The sequence below is a fragment of the Peromyscus californicus genome, unplaced genomic scaffold (assembly GCF_007827085.1).
Source record: "Peromyscus californicus insignis strain IS unplaced genomic scaffold, ASM782708v3 Scaffold_6__1_contigs__length_162567912, whole genome shotgun sequence".
Classification (NCBI taxonomy): Eukaryota; Metazoa; Chordata; class Mammalia; order Rodentia; family Cricetidae; genus Peromyscus; species Peromyscus californicus.
The window spans coordinates 37,585,884-37,606,581 of NW_026294584.1; the positions used below are offsets into that span (position 1 = coordinate 37,585,884).

Here is a 20,698-nt window from a genome sequence, read left to right on the forward strand (position 1 = left end):
ATTTACATATAGCCTTGTTATGCATTCACTATGCCAAGAGAACTTGACTCAAGTTTCTCAATGTTCTGTGTAATTCTATCTTTTCCCTCGTTTCATCTAAAAAGTGAAAAACTCGTCAGGTTGACATAGCTGGGCACTGACATGGCCCTGGTAGAGTTTCCGTAGGGGCAAAGAGTTAATAGGCTTGAACTGTTTTGTATTCCATGTTCATTTCTCAAGATCTTGGTCAGGTTAGGCTAGAAAAAGACTCTGGCTTCAGAATATATAAATATTCCATATATTTATATATATGGAATATATATATATATCAGGCTATAGGATATATATATATGTGACCTGATATACATACATACATATATATATATATATACACATATGTGTGTGTGCTTTACTCACATCCAAATGATGATAGATGACAGATACTATTTTAAGCTATCTATAAGAGATCAATTAGATTGGATGTAAAATGGGTGAAAAAAAAGAGAAATCATCCAAACACTAAAATAATAGAGAGATTCCATAAGTATTAGAGAAGTCAAACTGCCATATCGAGTTTGACTTCAATTGGTCAGGGAAGTCCCCATTTGACTATTCTGGCATAAGGGTTATGAGGAAGGGACAGAAGTGTTGAGAAGTCTAATAATGGCCAAGGGCTACACAGAAACACCTTAGGAGATTTCTTGGGGAATAGGGAGAATTAGCAACATTTTTAATTCTGGTTATTTATATGGAGTCTGGTTATTTATATGGAGAGATATTCAGGATGATTGCCTTTAGTAGCAATAGAATGCTATCCATGTTGCTCTTCCTCAAGCTGCCATGGCTTAGGGAAATGCACAGAGAAGAATAGGCATATACATCTAATTTCAGTGTTCAACCCCAGTGAATGCTGTCTTACCGCCTTCAATCTCCGAGCGTGGAACTCTGCTGCTGTGAAGTACCTCCCTGGCTTGAGCAGTTTATCAGTCAAGTTTGATACATACACACCAATTTTAGTCATCTGAGTGGATGTTGTATTTGTAGTTTGTTGTATCTTTTTCCTCTGAAAAACTGTCTAAAATAAAAATATTAAAAATAAGCACCAACTGCATCGTTTCCATTGTGAAGAAAATCTTATAAACATCTCCAAGCAGAGAGTGTGTTTCTACATGTTTACATTCATCTTTCTTTTGTCATACAATTAATGGATGAAATCCTGAGTGAGTATGTATTATTGACATGAGCATAGCCATGTCAAGGATACAGTGCCTCAGACCCATGGAAATGACAAATCTCTCTCCAGGGCAGACTCAGGGCAATAGCAAGGCCTTCCCTTGGTCAAAGTAATGATGCTAATAGTGTGTGTAGAAAACATCAACCACAGCTTCCTCCTCCCAGATGACTACAGCCCGACACTGCTCCCCAAAAGACCCCTATGAGATTAGCTGACTCCCTATTCAGCTGTATGTAATAAACAAACCTCTGCCTTCTGCAGTAGATTTCATATTCAGTGGTATATCATAAATGCACCAAGTTTCTGGGCAGCTGGTGAATCTCCATCAGAGCATATGACTCACCACTGGATCACCGTTTTTCTGTCATTTCATTACCTGTCACCCCAATAAGGTCAATCCCAAAGCCGTTCCGGTTGTGGCAAAATTAGAAAATTTTGAGGGAACAATTGCTGATTCTATAACATCACACACATAAATGGGACAGTAAAACCATTACCTGGGTGTCCCTACAAAACCGATTGGGTTTTTCAGGAATCTTCTTAGGTATGGTTTGTGTTCCAGCATTGTGATATTCTACTCCTGTTGTTTTATGTCTAAATCCACCGAGAAATGGCTTGTGGAAGTCAGATTTTACTATCTCAACAGCGACCTCCTCATAGCGATCGGTGCCTAAGGAGATGAAAACCAAGACTGAAGGAAAGTTCAACACAAGGGCACTATGAAACACCATCTAAAAGATGTCAGAGGACTCACCAGTCTGTATGGTGACTGTAATGATATGGGAGCCCTCACTCAGGCCTTCTACTCTCCTGATTGGATATTGATCGGGATGTGTGGAAAACATCTCCACTTGGACAATTTCTTGTGGTTTAACTCCGTATTGGATTAGACTCTCACTATTCCCAACAATTATTCCTGAGAAAATGAAAGTGTTAAGATGTTTTATGGCAAAGAAAGGGCTGTTTCTGTTCATCCTTACTTTAAATTGAGAAAATTGTGTATGTTTAAGTTGTACTAAATGATGCTTCCATCAACATGTGCCCAGGTTGCAAAATGGTCAAATCAAGTTAACAAATCCAATACCTCACACACTTACTTTCTACGGTGGGAACACTCAAATTTTTCTGTCTTAGTCATTTTCAAGTATATAATACATGCTGTTAACTATAGTCACAGTTATATGCAGTGATCAACCAGGCATTCCTTTTTAAAGGAAATGGAAAATATCAAAAATCCTTGTAGGAACGCAGGTCAGTAAATTACTAGATGCAATATTAGTGATATCTACCTCATACTATAATGTTAGTACAGAAAATTCCACAAGACAGTAACTATAGTTCAAAACAATTTAATATATTGCATAGATAATTAGAAAAGAGATAAAGAGATGAAAATTTTGTTTGTCTTGCTTTAATTGGTTCATATTTTAAATTTTGTTGAAGCATCATGCCATACCTCAAATATGCATTTAATTACATATCAATAAAAGATAAATCCAGTCATTGTGGATCATGGCTGTAATCCTAGCAAGGGAGAGGCTGAGGCAGAAGGTTTACCAACCCAAGAGTTTAAGTACAACCTAAGCTATATAGTGACTTCTAGGCTGGATTACAGTGTGAGACTCTGTCTAAGGAGATGGATGAAAATGCTAATTATGTGATTAACTCTGCATGGTGTAGATGCATCATGTAATCATCTTGTGTCCCATAAATAGGTCTAAATAAAATGATAAGTAAAACTCCATAATAGGAATAGTTACTGGATTTTTTATTAAGCAATGTAGCATTATAAATAAAGCTACTAGCCAATCCTTCAGAAATGTAAATATCTAATAACCACAAAACTCCATAAACACTTGAAAATAAAACCATAAAATAGTATGAGCAGAATCATGTACTAAATGTTTACTCTATGCAAAACAAAAGACAACAACAGGCCATGTCCAAATGGGTGAAGCATGATCTGCCACTCTAGAAGCTGGAATAATAAGCAAGCAGATCTCCCTACTAGCCATTCCATTCTCCAGCATAGAAAAACATTGACTTAGAATTCCAAGGAATCATTCATTCCCTTTCTCTTCCAACAGAATTATACACAATGAATGTCAGATGGAGACAAACTTCACAATACATCACTTCATATTTCTGTTATGTTGCTTCAACTTCTACTCATTCCCTCCTGGTCTGCACTGCCACTGCTGTATTCAGTTAAGCAACTAATACTTTCCTGGTTTATGGGATATAAAAATACAATAAAGGGCTAAGAACGGCCCAATTGTTAATGTGCATGCTGCACAAACATGGGGACTTGAATTCAGATCCCTAGAATACACATCTGTAAGGCCAGCAGTGGAGAGGAGGATTCTGGGTCTTGATCCCTAGCTGGTCTAGTCAAATCAGGAAGCTCCTGGTTGAGTGAATCTACTTGTGACAGGTTGTACAGTGGCACTAAGAGTAACCCATGTCCTGATCCTTAGGACCTAACCTTACAGAGCAACAGTGACTGCAGATTTGATTGAGGACTTGAAATGGGGAGCTAATCCTCACTGTCTAGCTGTGCCCTGCATCACATACGCCCTCGTTAGAGAAGGGAAAAGAAAGACTTAACTCAGGGGAAAAGGCAGTGTGACACAAGCAAAGTGAGATCTGTTGAAATAGGTGTCTTTGGGGATGGATGAAGGACCAAGGAAGCACTGAATGCCAGACCTACAACTCTAGGAGCAGGAATGGCAAGCAAGTGGATTTCCCTCTAGATACCCCAGGTAGAAAGCAGTCCCACAGACACCTTAACTTGATCCCACTGGAAATGACATAGGACCTCCACCCTCCAGAACTATAAAGGAAGTTTACTTTGTTCCTCTAAGTTATATTAATCATTACAGCAGTCATAGAAAACTCACACACAGCCCCTGAGCCCTCTTCATTCCTCTGTTCTTTTCTAGAGTAAGCACAGACCCATCAAGCTTGAGCTACAGTTCTTACGCTGGAAGAAGGCACCTGTTTTGCAGGATGGTTGGTTAGCACAGACTCACATTTCTCTATTTGGTGCTGACATGAACTTGCTACCCAGAGGTTGTACTGGTAACTATAAAAAGAATGACCAGTCATAAAACACCAACGACAGAGCTCCCTTAGTATCACTACCCTTGACTTTATCTCTAAGATCTCTATAGCCTCCAATTTTAAACTTCACATTTGAGTTCATATCCTGGAGTTTAAACTTCCCTCATGGATGTCATACATTTCAAACTCAGCCATTTATTAGCACATTGACTTTATAGGAGTTCCCTGAGTTTACTTTCCAAATAGTAATAATATATATCTCCCTCAAAGGGTTGTTGTGTAAATTAAATGATGGAATAAGCAGAATATTTTGTAGACATATTAACGCATGCTAAGGACTCAACCATTGTGATTATCATTATCATTTTTGTTGATAATCAATCACTCTATACTTCAGTTCGGTCTGCCCAATCAACCTTTAATTGGTTATTTCAATACATCTTAACATTTGGCATTCATTCACTCTTGTATGATTAAAAACTTTTATTGCATTTTTATTCACTTATTCATTGTGTGTGTGTTTGCATGCATGTACGTGTGTGCATGTCATGGCACAGGAGTGAAGTCAGAGGACAACTTGAAGGAGTAAGTTCTCTCTTTCCACCGCTTGATCCCAGGGCTAGAACTTAGGTTTTTAAGGCTTAGCATCAAGTACTTTGACCTGCTGTGTTATCATACTACCCTAGGCTTTTAAATTTTAATTTAGAACTAAATTCATTCTCTGGAAACTATTTGTAACATTGTTATAAGTCAATACAAAAAAAAAACCACTTTAATGGAAACATTAGGATTTGTTCATATGTGCCCAGTATAAACATGGCAGCTATGCTAACCTGGTAGACGACCACAGTTAAAAAGAATTTATCTAATTGCCACAGAGGCTGAATAACTTAAGCAGAGACTTTCAACAACATCCACAAAATGTAAGTAAATTTTACATTGTGAAATTTATCTTAATGTATAGGAAATTCAGAAACTATATTTGTGCTCTATTTCTTCTTCTTCTTCTTCTACTTCTTCTTCTTCTTCTTCTTCTTCTTCTTCTTCTTCTTCTTCTTCTTCTTCTTCTTCTTCTTCTTTTTCTCCTTCACCTGTTTTTGTCATTTCCCCTCCACTCACTCAAAATTTCACCAAGTTTCCCCACCCCTTTGGAACTTATCCCAAGAATTTTCATTTTTATTGACTGAAACGTCCTATAGCCACTCAGGTTCCTTCCTCTGTAAATTTCAAGTGTGAATGTTGATTGCCATGGAAGCATCTCCACAGTGTGTGAAAACTACCCCCATGTAGCGCTTTCCTGCTTGACTTGAGGACAGGAATAGTGCTTCATGATTCTGAGAATGTTCAGTTATATCCAAAGACTCTAGACTAAAATGTGTGCATATAGAAATGCTTTAAATGAACTAATGTATAACCACATTATAATGCTGAAATAGTAAATACTAAGATAGTTTTAAAATCAAAGATGTTGGTGATTTAAGTGTTAAAACCAGAACAGTCTTGATAAATTTATTAGCCTTCAAACTTACCTTCATGTGTTATTTGCAGTACATAATGTGGGATACGTAATATGCGTGCAAAGTGCTCCTTGAGATATCTAAATGGAATATCAACTCTAACAGGCATTATGATTTCCTGGGCTACAGGAACAAGTACAAATTTTACTGTAAACAAAAAGAGAGAACAATTATCATCATCAAATACAGGAAGGATTAACAACCCATGTCTAGAGAAGGGGAAAGTAGGACATATGTTTGTTGTGTGATACTTTGTGTTCTGACAAATAAAGTTTCCCTAGAGATCAGAGGCCAGGAGTGGTGGCACACACCTTTAATCCCAGCACTTGGGAGGAGGAAGCAGGAAGATCAGGAGTTCAAGGCCACCCTGGGCTGCAGGAGATTGAAACAGTCTAAAAGAGAACAGAGCTGGGTGGTGGTGGTGGTGGTGGTGGTGGTGGTGGTGGTGGTGGTGGTGGTGGTGGTGGTGGTGGTGGTGGTGGTGGTGGTGGTGGTGGTGGTGGTGGTGGTGATGCACACCTTTAATCCCAGCACTAGGGAGGTAGAGACAGGAATATAAGATGGGTGGAGGGAGATAGGATCTCACCCGCCCCCCATTCATTCTGAGGATACATAGAGGTAAAAAGTCTAGTGGCTACACACTCCAGAGCTGCATGCAAGGGCTCCCATCAGAGTCACCACCTGCCTGCCAAGTAGGTTTTCCTTTCTTTTTTCCCTAAGCTTCTGAGAAAGTTTGGGATTTTTCTGTTGCAGCCTCTCTGCAGCAAACTCCACAGGCACTTGGGCTCCAAACACCACTGGAGTTAGCTGCTTTTGCACATTTCCCTGTGCAGACAGCTGGCTCTTTGACTTCTTCCCTCTCCCAGTGGGTTGTGGGCTTTTCCTGAACCCCCTCCTCAGGCTGCTGCCACACTAGGTAGTTGCCTTACCACTTGCTCCAGCTTCTACTGCTGCTACTATGCAGCAGCAGTCAGCCTCACACTTCACTGCCATCATCTGCAGATTCGGTAAGACAATCGTGAATTCTTAAAGGGGCGAATTAGTTACAGAGAGAGAGAGAGAGAGAGAGAGAGAGAGAGAGAGAGAGAGAGAGAGAGAAAGGGTTTTTTTCCCATGTTAAAAAATAGGAAACACTATTATGATGGAGGGAGTTAGATCTCTGTATACTTATGCAATGCATCGTTTAAAAATGGAATAGTTAAATGAGGGGAAAATCAATTTAACCGGGATTGATATAATGTTAATTATCATTTTGATAATCTTTATTGTGAGTTGGATAATTCTTGGTTTATCTCTAAAAATGTTGGTTGATATGAGTCCCAAGATGCAGGCCTTAGAAAAACTTATTAAAATGGATCACAGAGATATTCAGACCCAGACAGAGGAATTTAAAGGAGAACCTCTCACCATCACATTATACAATTAGAGAGGAACAGCCCAAGGTTTTCAAACAACCAACCTTAATGTATCCAGTCACCTTACAGAAACTGCCAAATGACAGATATTGAATCTCACAACCATGATGATGCTTAGATATGAGAAGTGGTTTTCAGAGGCTTGAAGAAAAATCAAAACACCAAGAGTTTTAACTATGGCAAACAAGGTCACCAAGGGATTGTAGACAGAACACTCCTAGAACAATGCTTTATCTAGGAATAATCCAAACAAAAGGCCCCTCCCTTCTGGATTATGCAGAAGGTATGGCAAAGGCAGACCTTGGTCCAGTGAGTGTAGATCAGCAAGGGACAGGCAAGATAGCCCTTTGCCATTGGAAAACACCTGGGGGAGGGCCTCTCCCAGACCCCCACGTCAAATTTGGTTCAGCCTTTTCCTGTCACTATGGGGAAAACTCCTTTCCAGAACAAGGAAAGGACTTAATGCCTATTGTAAAAAACCATACTGCTCTGGATGATAGAATAGCTTCAGAAAATAAAACAAAAATTTCAGGAGAAACCATAAATCAAAATTGATAAAGATTAGATTTAAACAAGAGAGTCCTCTTGATTAGAAGAGGTGATAGTTCATCAAACAGTGTGACCACTCAATCTAAACTAACTTATAAGGCTATCAAATGCTTTTCATTTGATCAGATATAACTTGCCAAAAGTGAAACTCCTCAAAGTTAGGATTGGGGAGGGTTTTGTTTTTGTCTTTCCAGGAAAATAAAAACAACCATCTTGAGGAATTTAAAGACCTCTAGACAAATAAGCATCCAAAGAAGAAGGTAGAACTACTCAGAAAAAAATTACCAAGAAAAGAAATAATCTGACCTAATGCAATCTCTGAAGTCTCCAAAAAGATGACGGGACCTCACCAGCATGATTCTACTTGGGACTATGGTAATGCCGCTAAGCTGAAAAACACCACCTGAAGATCAGCTTTGGACTACAAACTGCTCAGAACAATTTCAAGGTGGCTGGCTAAGATGATCCAGCCTCACAGACTAGTCAGGACTTTAGACAAGCTCTGCACTGTCCCATTACACAGAGACTGAACAACAAATTATACAGCTAGCTTTCACAGGACTTGACAATTATCCCAATTTTTTTTCAGGGTCCCCTAAAGACACCATTGCCCCTAGACAGCAGGAAGCAATTTTAAGAACATGATGCCAACATTCCCAGAAGGTCAGGTGGTTGGTTTTTGGTTGTTTGGTGGGTTATGGATATTTGTCATCATTTAGGGTGATTGGTTACAAGTTGTTATTGGTAATGATCAGGAAAAATCTGAACAAAGAAGATTAGATTCAGGGATCATGTTCTAAAAATAAAAAGGGGATATAGAAAGAGAATTTTTAAAAAGGTAGGTTATTGAATCTACTTTTAAAAAGCAACTGCTAGTTTTAAATATTTTACATTGGCTCGGATTTTTGTATATTGATACAAATTTGAGATTATTTTTGTTATACTGTATATATGTTATAGAAATGATAGGATAATAGATTATTGAATCTACTTTTAAACCAAAAATGCAACTACTATTTTTAAATATTTTTACACTGATATAGATTTTTGTATATTGATATAAATTTAAGGTTATTTTGGTTAGAACATACTGTACATGTGTTTCTATTCTTGTACCTATATAGTTCATCTAACAATGTATATATACTAGAAATATAAATTTTTAGTCCTTAAAAGTTATTATTACAAGCTATTTAGGATAAAAGGAAATGCAGGTTAGTAGTTAGTCACCTATTGGAATCAAACTTGTAGTCATGTTAGGTATGTTTTCAAGGTCAAAAAGAGATATGTTTTAGATAGACAGGTGGTCTTCAAACGCTTCAGAAATCTACAGAATATGGCATTTAAGATGTTTTAATAATGTAAGCTTTTTGTTGTTTTTTTTTTTAAATGACAATGAGACATGTCTCCTCCTGGCAGCACCAATCTATTTCAGAGAAGGTGATGGTTATCAAAGAAAACTCCATATGGAGTTTACTTTCTTTGTGGCAAAAGTTAGCCACCAAGCAAGAAATTGCCATTGCCTTGACTGCTGACAGTATGCTGTCCAAATTGGACAGGCAGGACAGAAAAGAAAGTGACTGCAGAACTTTGCCAAGACAAGATGTGACTGTCCTTCAAAAATCCTGCTTCATAGTAAAGTCTGTCAGATATTCTAGGTCAAAGATGGATGCCCCAGCATTGCAGAGAAACCTTGGGTGACTGTCCAGGCAGCCAGTTGTTTCTGTCATTTCTTATTTTTGGAAGCTATTTGCTCTATACTTCCTGTTTACTCAGGTCTCTGATGAAGTTGAAGACGAGATAGTTATAGTTATAGTTTTCCTTGTTACCAGACTCAGAAAAGAAACACACTCTTTAGATATAAAGTGCATAAGATTGAGAAACATGAAAAGATAGTTTTGGGTTGGTGATGCAAGTTAAGAAAGAAAGTGAATTAGGTACAACACTTTGGACTCACCAAACTAGTTTAGATAATGGAGTATTGTCTCTGAATTTGTCAGATATTAATTAATTAGACATTGTTAGTATAATTATTGCCTGTATATATTTGTATATTGTTATTATACTTATTTTATATAGTTTTTCTGTGTTAGTTAAAACCTTTGCTTTTTGTTTAAACAAAAAGGAGGAAATGTTGTATGATATTTTGTTTGTGTTCTGACAAAGCTTGCCTGGAGATCAGAGGGTGGAGCCAGCCACTAGTTAACCATAGAGGCCAGGCAGTGGTGGCACACATCTTTAATCCCAGCACTTGGAAGGTAGAAGCAGGAAGATCAGGAGTTCAAGGCCACCCTGGGCTGCAGGAGATTGAACCAATCTAAAAAGAAACAGAGCTGGGTGGTGGAAGTTCATAACTTTAATCCCAGCACTTGGGAGGTTTATCCCTTTAATCCCAGCATTTGAGAGGCTCACACTTTTGATCCCAGTACTTGGGAGGCTCAAGCCTTTGATCTTATCACATGAGGGGCTCATGCCTTTACCCCAGCACTAGGGAGGTGGAGAGAGGATCTCCCTCCCCATTCAGTCTCAGGATTTGTAGAGACAAGATCTCCCCCACTCAATCTGAAGATCTAAAGAGGTAAGAAGTTTCTAGTGACTACTGCCCTGCTTCTCTGATCTTTCAGCTTTCACCCTTGATATCTGACTCCAGGTTTTTATTGTTAAGACTATTCACTATGCTTGTGGTATAAACTACAGTGTCAGGAATTACTGGAATATCCAAAATGGCACTAAAAATTCACATGGAGTAACTAATTTGAGAGCTATTGGGTTCTGTCTGGCGAGTTTGGCTCACTTTATCTTCCCAGCCTGCTCCTTGTCATTTGTGACTTGTGCAGGCACAGTACACAGCATCATCTGAACTGCCACCTCTGTGTTCTAGAGCTACATTTCACCAAGGTCAGTTGCTGTGGTTGAGATAGGATAGAAAGACAGGGAAACTATAGGGACATGAAAGGAAAAGGAGTCCCTGACCTATCAGACTGCTTTTCAGTGGGTGAGAGGACGGATTCCAGTACAATTGAAACTGCTCACAGCCTTTCTCCCACCCCAGCTCTAAGCCTGCAGTCCTCTAGGAATCTCACCAGAAAACCCATACATAGAGAAAAGACACATACTGAAGCAACCCCTTTATGCAATCCTATTGGCTCCTGGTTCTACTTTATCAGACTATAATTCCACCCAATGTATCTCTGAAGCCATCCTATAATGTCACTTAAAATGAAAGAGAAAAGGAAATAAATGTTTCTTAGCAACCTTTTGAAGTATAACTTGAAAGCCACAAAAATGGTATATATGGCAAGTGGTAAGACAATTAATTAGGACTCTGCGCCAAGAGTCCATGCCCACACTCTCTGGTGTAGCTTACTCTCCCCCATGAGAGCCTCTCTTTCTTCTAACCTTCATGCTTAAAGCCTGTAGTGAAATATCTTTAATAAATTCTCTAACTCTGAACCATTTTTGGCTTGTTCTGAAGTTTCCTTCTGTGTTGAAGTTACAAATCCTGGTTTGGCTTAAGTTGAATGAGGCCCTTAAAAGATTACAGGAGCTCTTTAGATGCTGAGGATGACCGTGTGAACTGTCTCTGTGCCCTCATCGCTGATGCTATTACTGTTGGTAAGTCAGATCCCATGTTCTTTTTGCTATGGGTGGAAAATCTCAAAATTCACTGGCAAAGAAGAATCAGAGCAGTCAGCATGGATGTAGTCACTGTGCTGCTGCCCCCTGCTCTGTGACCAGTACTGGCAGCACCTACCTACATGACATCCACATGTTCTATGTCTGTCATTAAAACTGACCTACAGTGAAGGCCAATATGTGTTTTCCTGAGCTATATATATGGTTTGTACCAACCAGACAAAGACAAACCAACAAAATGTAAACACATCATGATATATAAGGGAATATCCAATGCAAATGAGGACCTGGATTCCACTTCCATGCTGTATCTTGCTAACTATGTACAATAATTAATGCCAAATCTCCAAGCCAAAAAAATAAATCTACTCAGAACCTGTTCCCATTTCTCAAGGTTCCTAGATACATTTAATTCCTAGTCTATTTGAACACACACACACACACACACACACACACACACACACACACACACACTTTAAACTGAACTTTTACACCTCACAATTGAATTTTAAATTAAACAAAAATTACCCTTTAAAACAAAGAAATAAAATGTCTGGTCTCCTACAACTAATACCTGTTGCTGAAGCCTCACTTATTGATTTCTGCAAAGTCTCCTTTGAAGCTTTTATTTTACTCAGCAACTTCATCTCGTCATCTTCTGGGCTCTGATAATCTGGATGTGTCTGTTCTTCCTGAGAATATGCAGTATTTTCAGGGGACACAATCTCTTCCCTGGGTTTGGCTTCATAGGACTTTGCAGTTGAAATGGTGCGTTCACTCTGCCCCTCTGTTGTTTCCTCGCTCTCGGTGGTGAATTCCTCGATTTCAGATTCCTCCTCTACAGTAAAATCTGACTCTTCTGCATCTTCTAAAGGACGAGGGATACTGATAACATCAGCAGTAGCTTCGCTGTCTGCTGTGGACTCGGCTTTTTTCTCAGGATCAACATGCTCCTCTGTGTCAGACATTTTCCTAAATTAACACAAATAGTTAAAGTTACTCCACAGAGAAGAGTTTCCTCACTGGAACTGGACAGATGGGGCCTCTGTGGTGAAGAGCACTTGCCGATCATGCAGAGGACCTGGGCTTGGTTCCCCAGCACCACAGAGTGCTCACAAGGGTCTGAAACTTCAGTTCCAGGGGATCTGATGCCTTCTTCTGACATCCATGAATACCATTCACACATGTGGTACACATACATATATGCAGACAAAGCTCTCAGACACCTGAAATACTGATCCTCTTTTTTAAAGGTTTATTTTCTTACTAGCATCAGGTTAAAACACAAATGGGGTTTTAATTTAAAAATTACTGAAAATTAAAAATAACAGAGAACCTTAAAATAGAATTTGGAATATGATATTCTCTGAGAATATTTAGGGAAAAAATCTTCTTTAATATCCAATGAAGTATACATCTTTAAGAAAGGACCTAGTTGCTTTGGGTTTGGAGCTTTTTTTTCCAGAATATAAAACTAATACAGCCGGGCGGTGGTGGCGCACGCCTTTAATCCCAGCACTTGGGAGGCAGAGGCAGGCGGATCTTTGTGAGTTCAAGGCCAGCCTGGTCTACAGAGCGAGATCCAGGAAAAGGCGCAAAGCTACACAGAGAAACCCTGTCTCAAAAAAACCAAAAAAAAAAAAAAAACTAATGTAGTATTAACGATTCTGGCAATAAAAAAGATTAAAATTTTCAAACAACCAATCAGATAATGACCCTGGATAAAAAAACACACTCTGCATTAGCTGTACTCTCACAAGAAGCAGAGACCTCAATGACCTCTGACCCCCAAATAGATATCTTATCAAATGTAGGACATGCTGCAAGGTAATTAGAGTCAAAGTTACAGTAACCAAGAGCTGGACTTGTAATTCCAGGGGTTCTTGTGTTGCAAGGTTGGCCTTCCATGATTCAAGGAGGTGGTGACCAACATTTAAATGATGAAGCCTATTGGAAGGCCATCAGGGTCTCCCTTCAGAAGGCATTGAGATAGTTATCCTAGGATCCTGAGATAAATGTTCTTGGAAAGAAAAGTGGTTTATTTAACTCACAGTCCTGAAGAGTGAAAGTCTAAGCAACCTGATGCCAAACTGGCAAGGGCACTTCTAGCTGTACCACCTCATGTCAGATAGAACCATAGTAGAAGAAAAGGTATTAGGACTGCCAAGATTGGGGAATGCCCCACTGTAAGCTACTGGTCAACTCCAGGTGTGAAACAGTAACTTCACAATCAGAGATTGTCCTGTAAAATTTGCAAGTCAAAACATGGCAATGAGTTAAAATGGGGTAGAGTGAACATAGAGAAGGTTTTGATCTTCACTCAGCTAAGATAAGTTGCTAATTATTATCTGTTCCTAACACTCCCCATATGTCTATTAACACATTCCACTTGCATACATGAATATGTATAAACACTCACTGCAGCATGTTTTACTTGTAAATGACCAAGCATGCACATTACAGGATGAGCTGGAAAGTGCTGTGATGCTCCAGGCTACATAGGTCCCAACAGCATCCCAGCTACAATTTGAAAGATTTTCAAATTAATTTTTAACTCTCTAAATTTTACTATAATTTTATAACATTAGCTATGAAAGAGGATATAAAGATAACTGTCTTCTACTTCTAATTTTTGTCTAGAATATTTTGTGTTTGGTAGTGAATAAGTACATAAAATGTACTTGATATTTGAAGTGTAAAATTGAATGCAAAGTTCCATCTTTCATTTCAAATGCCTACTCTAACTGTATGAAAGTACATTGAGTTGTATAGACTTTGAGTCTGGTTAAATTTGGGTTTGTGGTGTTTTCATTTATTTGCAAGTTTTTAAATTAATGTTATAAAATTATTATTAAGTTAATAGAATTTTTAAGAGACCACAATATCTTTAAAAGAAAAAATAAAGCTACCAGAACAGAAAAGGATAAAATAAACAGTAAAAGAAACATTTTATTGTTAATACTCTAGTTTTATTTCTCAGTGTCAAGCAATATAGTTATGCAAATTGTTCATGAATGAATTTATAATTGGAACCATATATCTTTAAATATATAAACTTTTCTGCATATTTTAAACATTGATGCAGTTTTGTTTTTCACTTAATATATTCTTAACATTTATTTATTTGTTTATTTATTTATTTATTTATTTTTTAGAAACCAGATTTCTCTGTGTAACAGCCCTGGCTGTCCTAGAACCCTCTTTGTAGACCAGGCTGGCCTTGAACTCACAGAGATCTGCCTGCCTCTGCCTCCTGAGGGCTGGGATTAAAGGCGTGTACCACCACTGCCCAGCTTATGCTTAACATTTTTAAACGTTTATTTCTATCTCATTTTTCTCAACAATTGTGTAGTAACTTCATTGCAGAGCTAAGAAAACCACATTACATTCTGTTCTTGCTCTACTGAAGAACATTTCAACTGTGTTCAATTTCATACAAGTAAAAAGTAGGGCTGCAACAAATGTACATCATCTTTATTTACAAATTTAAACACACTAAAAAAAAGCATTTCCTGCCGGGCGGTGGTGGCGCACGCCTTTAATCCCAGCACTCGGGAGGCAGAGCCAGGCGGATCTCTGTGAGTTCGAGGCCAGCCTGGACTACCAAGTGAGTTCCAGGAAAGGCGCAAAGCTACACAGAGAAACCCTGTCTCGAAAAACCAAAAAAAAAAAAAAAAAAAAGCATTTCCTATAATCAGGTGAAAATGTCAAAATGCATGTAGATCTACATCAAATTCCATCAAATGGTTTTCTTAAAATTCAGCGAGATATTGCTGCTCCTTGATATTTCTTTTCATCTTTGTATTGGGACATTAAGTGTCTTCATTTAAATATCCCTTTGTTGTATGTTATAATTGTATTAACAATTGTGATGTTTTATTGTCTTTTACTAGACTGAAGTTTTTGGATTCTTTGGTAGTGAAATTTATTAATCTTTTTGCTTATGAGTTTCCAAGTTTCACCATGTGCTGAAAAACACTGCCTCACATGTAGCATCACTACCTATATGCATCCACACAAATGTATGAAAAATAAGGCAGAGCAGGAAATACCTATAGGAAGCTGTTCTGGGATATACAGTATTAACACAGAACAGTGTGCACTCCTGTCAGCGACACAACACATACACTTTGAACACCTCTGGAAGATGAATGGTGGAGAGGAGGGAAATGCGCAGGTGAAAGATGTTTGCTATTCAAGTTTTCGTTGTTAGAGCATGTGGTGATTTGAATAGGAATGGCCCCTATAGACTCATATATTTGAATGCTTAGTCATCAGGGAGTAGAACTCTTTGATTGGATTAGAAGGATTTGAAGGTGTGGCCTTGTCAGAGGAATTGTGTCACTGGAGGTGAGCTTTGAGGTTTTCAAAGCCCATGCCAGGTCCAGCCTCTGTCTGTCTGTCTCTCTCTCTCTCTCTCTCTCTCTCTCTCTCTCTCTCTCTCTCTCTCTCTCTCTTTCTCTCTCTCCTCTCTCTCTCCCTGCTTGTGGATCAGGATGTAGCTCTCAGCTACTGCTCCAGCACCTGCCTGTATGCCACCATGCTCCCCACCATGATGATAATAGACTAAGCCTCTGAAACTGTAAGAGAGCCCCCAATTAAATGCTTTCTTTTATAAGAGTTGCCTTGGCCATGGTGTCTCTTCACAGCAATAGAACAGTGAATAAGACAGACCGTCTGTCGTGCTGTTTACTGTGATAAAGCATATCACTATTTAATGAAGGCTGGCCTTAACTCTCCAGTGCTAAGAGGCATGCATCTCCAAGAGTGAAGAATTTCCCTCATTTTCATTTATTATCTATTCAAAAAGGTTTTAGTCTTATGATTTAAAAATAAAACACAATAGCTATTAAAATTAAATATAAAACCTCTGCCACTTTCACCTCTAGTGCATGATTTCATTTCTTCCCGTTTAAAGCCTGCTGCATCTGGAATACCAGTGAGGCAGAGGGCCTGCCTTGCCTTCTACGAAGAAGGCTTACTGAAGTATTTATTAGGAGGTGAGATGAGGAATGGAGGGAAGCAGTATGCCTGCTGAGGAAAGTCCAAAGGCCCTGAATTCCTTGCAGACTGGAAACGGTCTCCATAGAAGGCCAGATCCAGGCACCTTCCTCTCCTTCTCTAGCATTACCATGATCAGCACCCAGGAGGCAGAGTGAGGTACACCTCCCATCTTGACCCTGTGTTGATTGACGATATCATAATCGAGGGTGGGGCGGGGGAGGAAGTAACTAGAGAAGCGGCAAAAAGAGGTGTGGTGCTTTGTAAGGTTTTTGTTCAGCATTATCTCCTGACCAGATAGTCCTGGTGCCCAACCGAAATTGGCACCCCTGTAAGGTCCATAAACCAGAGTCACCCCCATTTAGAACCAGCAGTCATCTCCAGGAGGGACGCCAAATGTGTCCCCTTACCTGCTCAAGAAACACAGCTGTTACATACAGACCAAAAGGTTTCTCCAGTCCTCAGAAGCGGCTTCTTCCTGCTTAGATGTTCTGTTGCTGGCCGTATCCTAGCAACTGGCAGCTTCCTCCGCCAGGGCACCGCCCCCGCGCAGTTGCAAAGGAATCCATCAGCAAGAGCAAATGGGGAGAAGACAAAAGTGAAGGTTGTTAGCTGCCGGGAACCTAGACCTTAAGATGATTCGAAGTTAACCTCTCTCCTCCAGGAGCCTTTACACTTTTGAAAAAGCAGTCTGTAACAGTCTAAACTCACAGATGATTTTCTTTAAAAATGCAAATATGAACACTGAGAGACAGAGATGATAAAAGAATACAAGATTACAACAGTGACTGTCTGCTTACTTTTGTCCAGTTTCTACCCTTGCTGTAGCTTCCTGGCAGCCAGAGAGAACAAGAAAAGAAGAACTATTAAATACTCCTCTTTATAAGTCAGGAAAAGCAAAGCTTTTGTTTTGTTTTGGTTTTCTATCATCAAATTCTTTAAAGTTTTAAAATCACAGTTTTGGAGAAAAGATCAAATATGTTCCCTGCACAAATTTCATGTGGTTATCCTATAATAGCAGCTAATGTTTAGTAAGTAGTGCCATTAAGGACCATATCTGTATTTTGAATAGTCAGTGCAACGATTCTATTGAGGGACTGCTATTAGCACTAGTGTACTAGTGAGCAAATACACAAAGATTTGATGAGAGAGCCAGGATTAAACCCAGCCCAGATTTTAAACCCCTACGATGTGCTGCTGTGTTCAACATCCTCTGGTGTTTAATTAATACAACTAAAAACTTGTTCAACAGTCCACTCCCTCATTCACACGAGTCACTGTCTTCATCTGTATACCTTGTTGCTACAATTCCATTCACCTCTCCACTAACACTCACTTTCCCACCCCTTCACTTCAAAGGTTTATCATTCCTTGTCCTCCTGTTAGGGGCAGTAATGAAAGCACTACGGTTAGGAATAGAGGTGAGAAATGGAGCAAAAAGCAGGCAGCAGAAAGGTTCATGTCCTTACCACTCCTAAGTGTAGCCTGACATCCACAACCTGTCCTAATAACGTATTGAGAATGTACTATGAACTTAACTTTATATGCTAAATTGTACAACAGGCTTTCTTAGAGTGTACTTTTCTTAGACGGTCTATGTAGCTTGAATAGCTTACTAAATACATCAAGAGAACACACTCACTTTCTCTCTCACAAACACATAAAAAAGTGTATGGCTATGTGTCAATGTCCCCTGAATGAAAATGGTGATAGAAAAATAGTACTAATTACAAAATGAAAACAGTGCCATCCTAAAGCTTTTGATTTACTTTTCATCCTAAATCTGTGCACTTGCTTAGGTCTTGTTCAGAATGACTTATCTACCTTCAGTCACCTTGGCATTTATTTATAAGCTTTCTTTTCATGTGCTCCCACTTTTACAAAGATGCCATCTAGTGGCCTTATGAAATCAAGCATTTCAAAGTAACTCCATATGGAAATGTATGTTGATAAAAATGGCTAAGTAGGAAAAAAATTAGAATAATTATTTACAACACTAAGGACCTGAAAATTGTTTTGGAAATTATCTCTGGATTAAATTTGCATCATTTGTGAACTTGTGAAGGCCCATCATCACTTTCCTGAAATTTTTGAAGTACATTAGATATGTTTGAGATTCAACATTTCACTGAATTTTGGAAGGTGAATGTGGGGACATAGTATTAAGCAATACCTCTTCAACCCCAAATCAAATACATCGACTCTTCTGTGATAAAGATGCTTATTCATATTAAAATGGGATATAGATCAGAAACAGCCTTGTATCGACTTAGGTTTGTTTTACTTACAAACGAGCTATGGGAAAACTTTCTATTCCATTGATTTTTAAAACTTAAAAGATTTGTGGTCCTGTTGTACCCTGAAGAAAAGGAACCCATGCTCAGACAGTAAAATGTGACATTCTGTAACAAGGTAGTATGTTTATCTCTAAGAAACGTACAAGATACACACACACACACACACACACACACACACACACACAGTCATGAAACCCAATAATATATCTTACAATTTAGTCATCAAAAAACAGAAATTAATATATCATCAATTACATTTAGATATGCCACCAAAAGATTATATGCTACTGTGAAACTACAAAGACTGCTTTGAAAATTAACTAGCAGTGTGGCGAACACAATTTGTGAGTTCTATGGCATTTTCCAAACATACTTTGTCTTTATTCATGTGATTTGCTATGTTCCAATTCCTCACGGCCACGTTCATGGAGGAATGTTCTGGTAGCATCGGCCTAGTCTGTGTCCCTCCCGGGTAGAACTCTTAGGAGCACTTTTGTTGAGTCTCCTTGCACATGTACCATGAATAAACAAGGACTTCACACTGGGTACCTGGGAGAAGAGCAGTCTGTAGAGTGCTTGATTTGTGAGACCTTAAATTTGACTCCCAGAACCCATGTTTACAAAACAAAAGAAGCCAAGGTTGATGGCACATGCTTGTAATTCCAATGCTGGGGAACCTTTCCAGGTCAGCGAGATATTCTGTCCAAAAAAAGCAGTAAAATGAAAAAAAAAATTTAAAAGAATAAGGTGAATGGTACCTAGGGAACAACACACCCCAAGTTGTCATATGGCTCCCAAGCACACATACGTGTGAACACAGAGGCAGACTGTGCGAAGTCAGCTCTTTGCATGACTTCATTTCACTAACCAGTTTTAGTTGATGCCCTCCAAAGCGACTTTCAAATACATTATCAATCTGAATGTACAATTTAGGACCTCACTGAACAAGTTTGTATGGAAAATGGAAGCTACTGAACATAAACAAAAACGTGTGATACTTAGCAATTGGGCACTTATCACTATGGCCCACCACATGCTTCTATAGGGACATCACTTGCATAACTATAGAGACTCCAGCTGATACCAGCTTTCACATGAGAATTGCCCCACAGATTTTTACTTTTGTCATTTTGAAGACACTCAGGCTCACTCTACTGTTTCTTAAGAAAGGGAGAAAGCAAAAGACAAGCTTTTTCTTCTAGCCTGCAAATCTGAGAGAAAGGTGAGGGGAGAATGGGGCTAAAAGGGCACAATGAAAACTGCCTCCTGGTGGCATCACACTCAACAGACTGTGGCCTCCAGTAAGTGGCAGCCCCCAGAGCTTACTCTACTAGGGTGCCATATGCTGTTTGTCCAGGATAGCCCTCGAATATACCTGTCATCCTTATCAAATCATTATACACCCATTCACAATCATTCCAAGCTTAATACATCTTTGGTTTTGTTAGGTAGACGCCATTTTCATTCAAAAACAAAGACTGCCCAGTAACTGAAATATTCGGCATTAAGTCCAGATGTGCAAAGCAAGGGCAGGGGATACCAAACTTGAAGATCAGTTTCTTGTCTGCACAACTAAATCTGATTGGCTTCTCTTTGGAAGCAACCTGGAATATGGTAAGAATTTAAATATGAGTTATTGGGAGGCTACTGAGAAAACTGAAAGAAGCCATTGTGAAAACTATTCAAATTAGTCCAGAAGACATTCAGCAATGGTAAGTCTAAGACAAACAGAACCATCTGTGAAATCAGGACACTTAATCTGGATGTTTGTAAAATAAATGAGAAAAGAATTGAAGACTGAACACAAGTGTAAGGTTGTGTGGGCTATTAGAAAGGTAACAAGTGCAAAGGGTAGATTAAGACACAGAATCGTGCAGACAGCTACTCCTATAATTGTCTATGCCCAATATAAAGATCTTGGCACACAATTTCCAGTGACTGCTTCAGCTCAGGTACTTTGACAGACAAGTGATGGAAAGAGGACCTTGGTATGTTTGGAACATACCA

General features: G+C 38.9%; 1 protein-coding gene across 1 annotated transcript in view; it reads right to left on the reverse strand.

The window, feature by feature from the left end:
- Iqub (IQ motif and ubiquitin domain containing) overlaps nucleotides 1-16,994 on the reverse strand; it is a 70,184-nt gene extending 53,190 nt beyond the window's left edge. The window contains exons 1-6 of the mRNA XM_052719532.1: nucleotides 16,805-16,994; nucleotides 11,968-12,365; nucleotides 5,806-5,940; nucleotides 1,968-2,129; nucleotides 1,711-1,883; nucleotides 899-1,054 (exon numbers count right to left, since the gene is read on the reverse strand). Of these exons, the coding sequence (XP_052575492.1) occupies nucleotides 899-1,054; nucleotides 1,711-1,883; nucleotides 1,968-2,129; nucleotides 5,806-5,940; nucleotides 11,968-12,361 (1,020 nt within the window). The 5' untranslated portion in view covers nucleotides 12,362-12,365; nucleotides 16,805-16,994. The remainder of the gene's footprint in view (nucleotides 1-898; nucleotides 1,055-1,710; nucleotides 1,884-1,967; nucleotides 2,130-5,805; nucleotides 5,941-11,967; nucleotides 12,366-16,804) is intronic.
- Nucleotides 16,995-20,698: the final 3,704 nt, after the last annotated feature.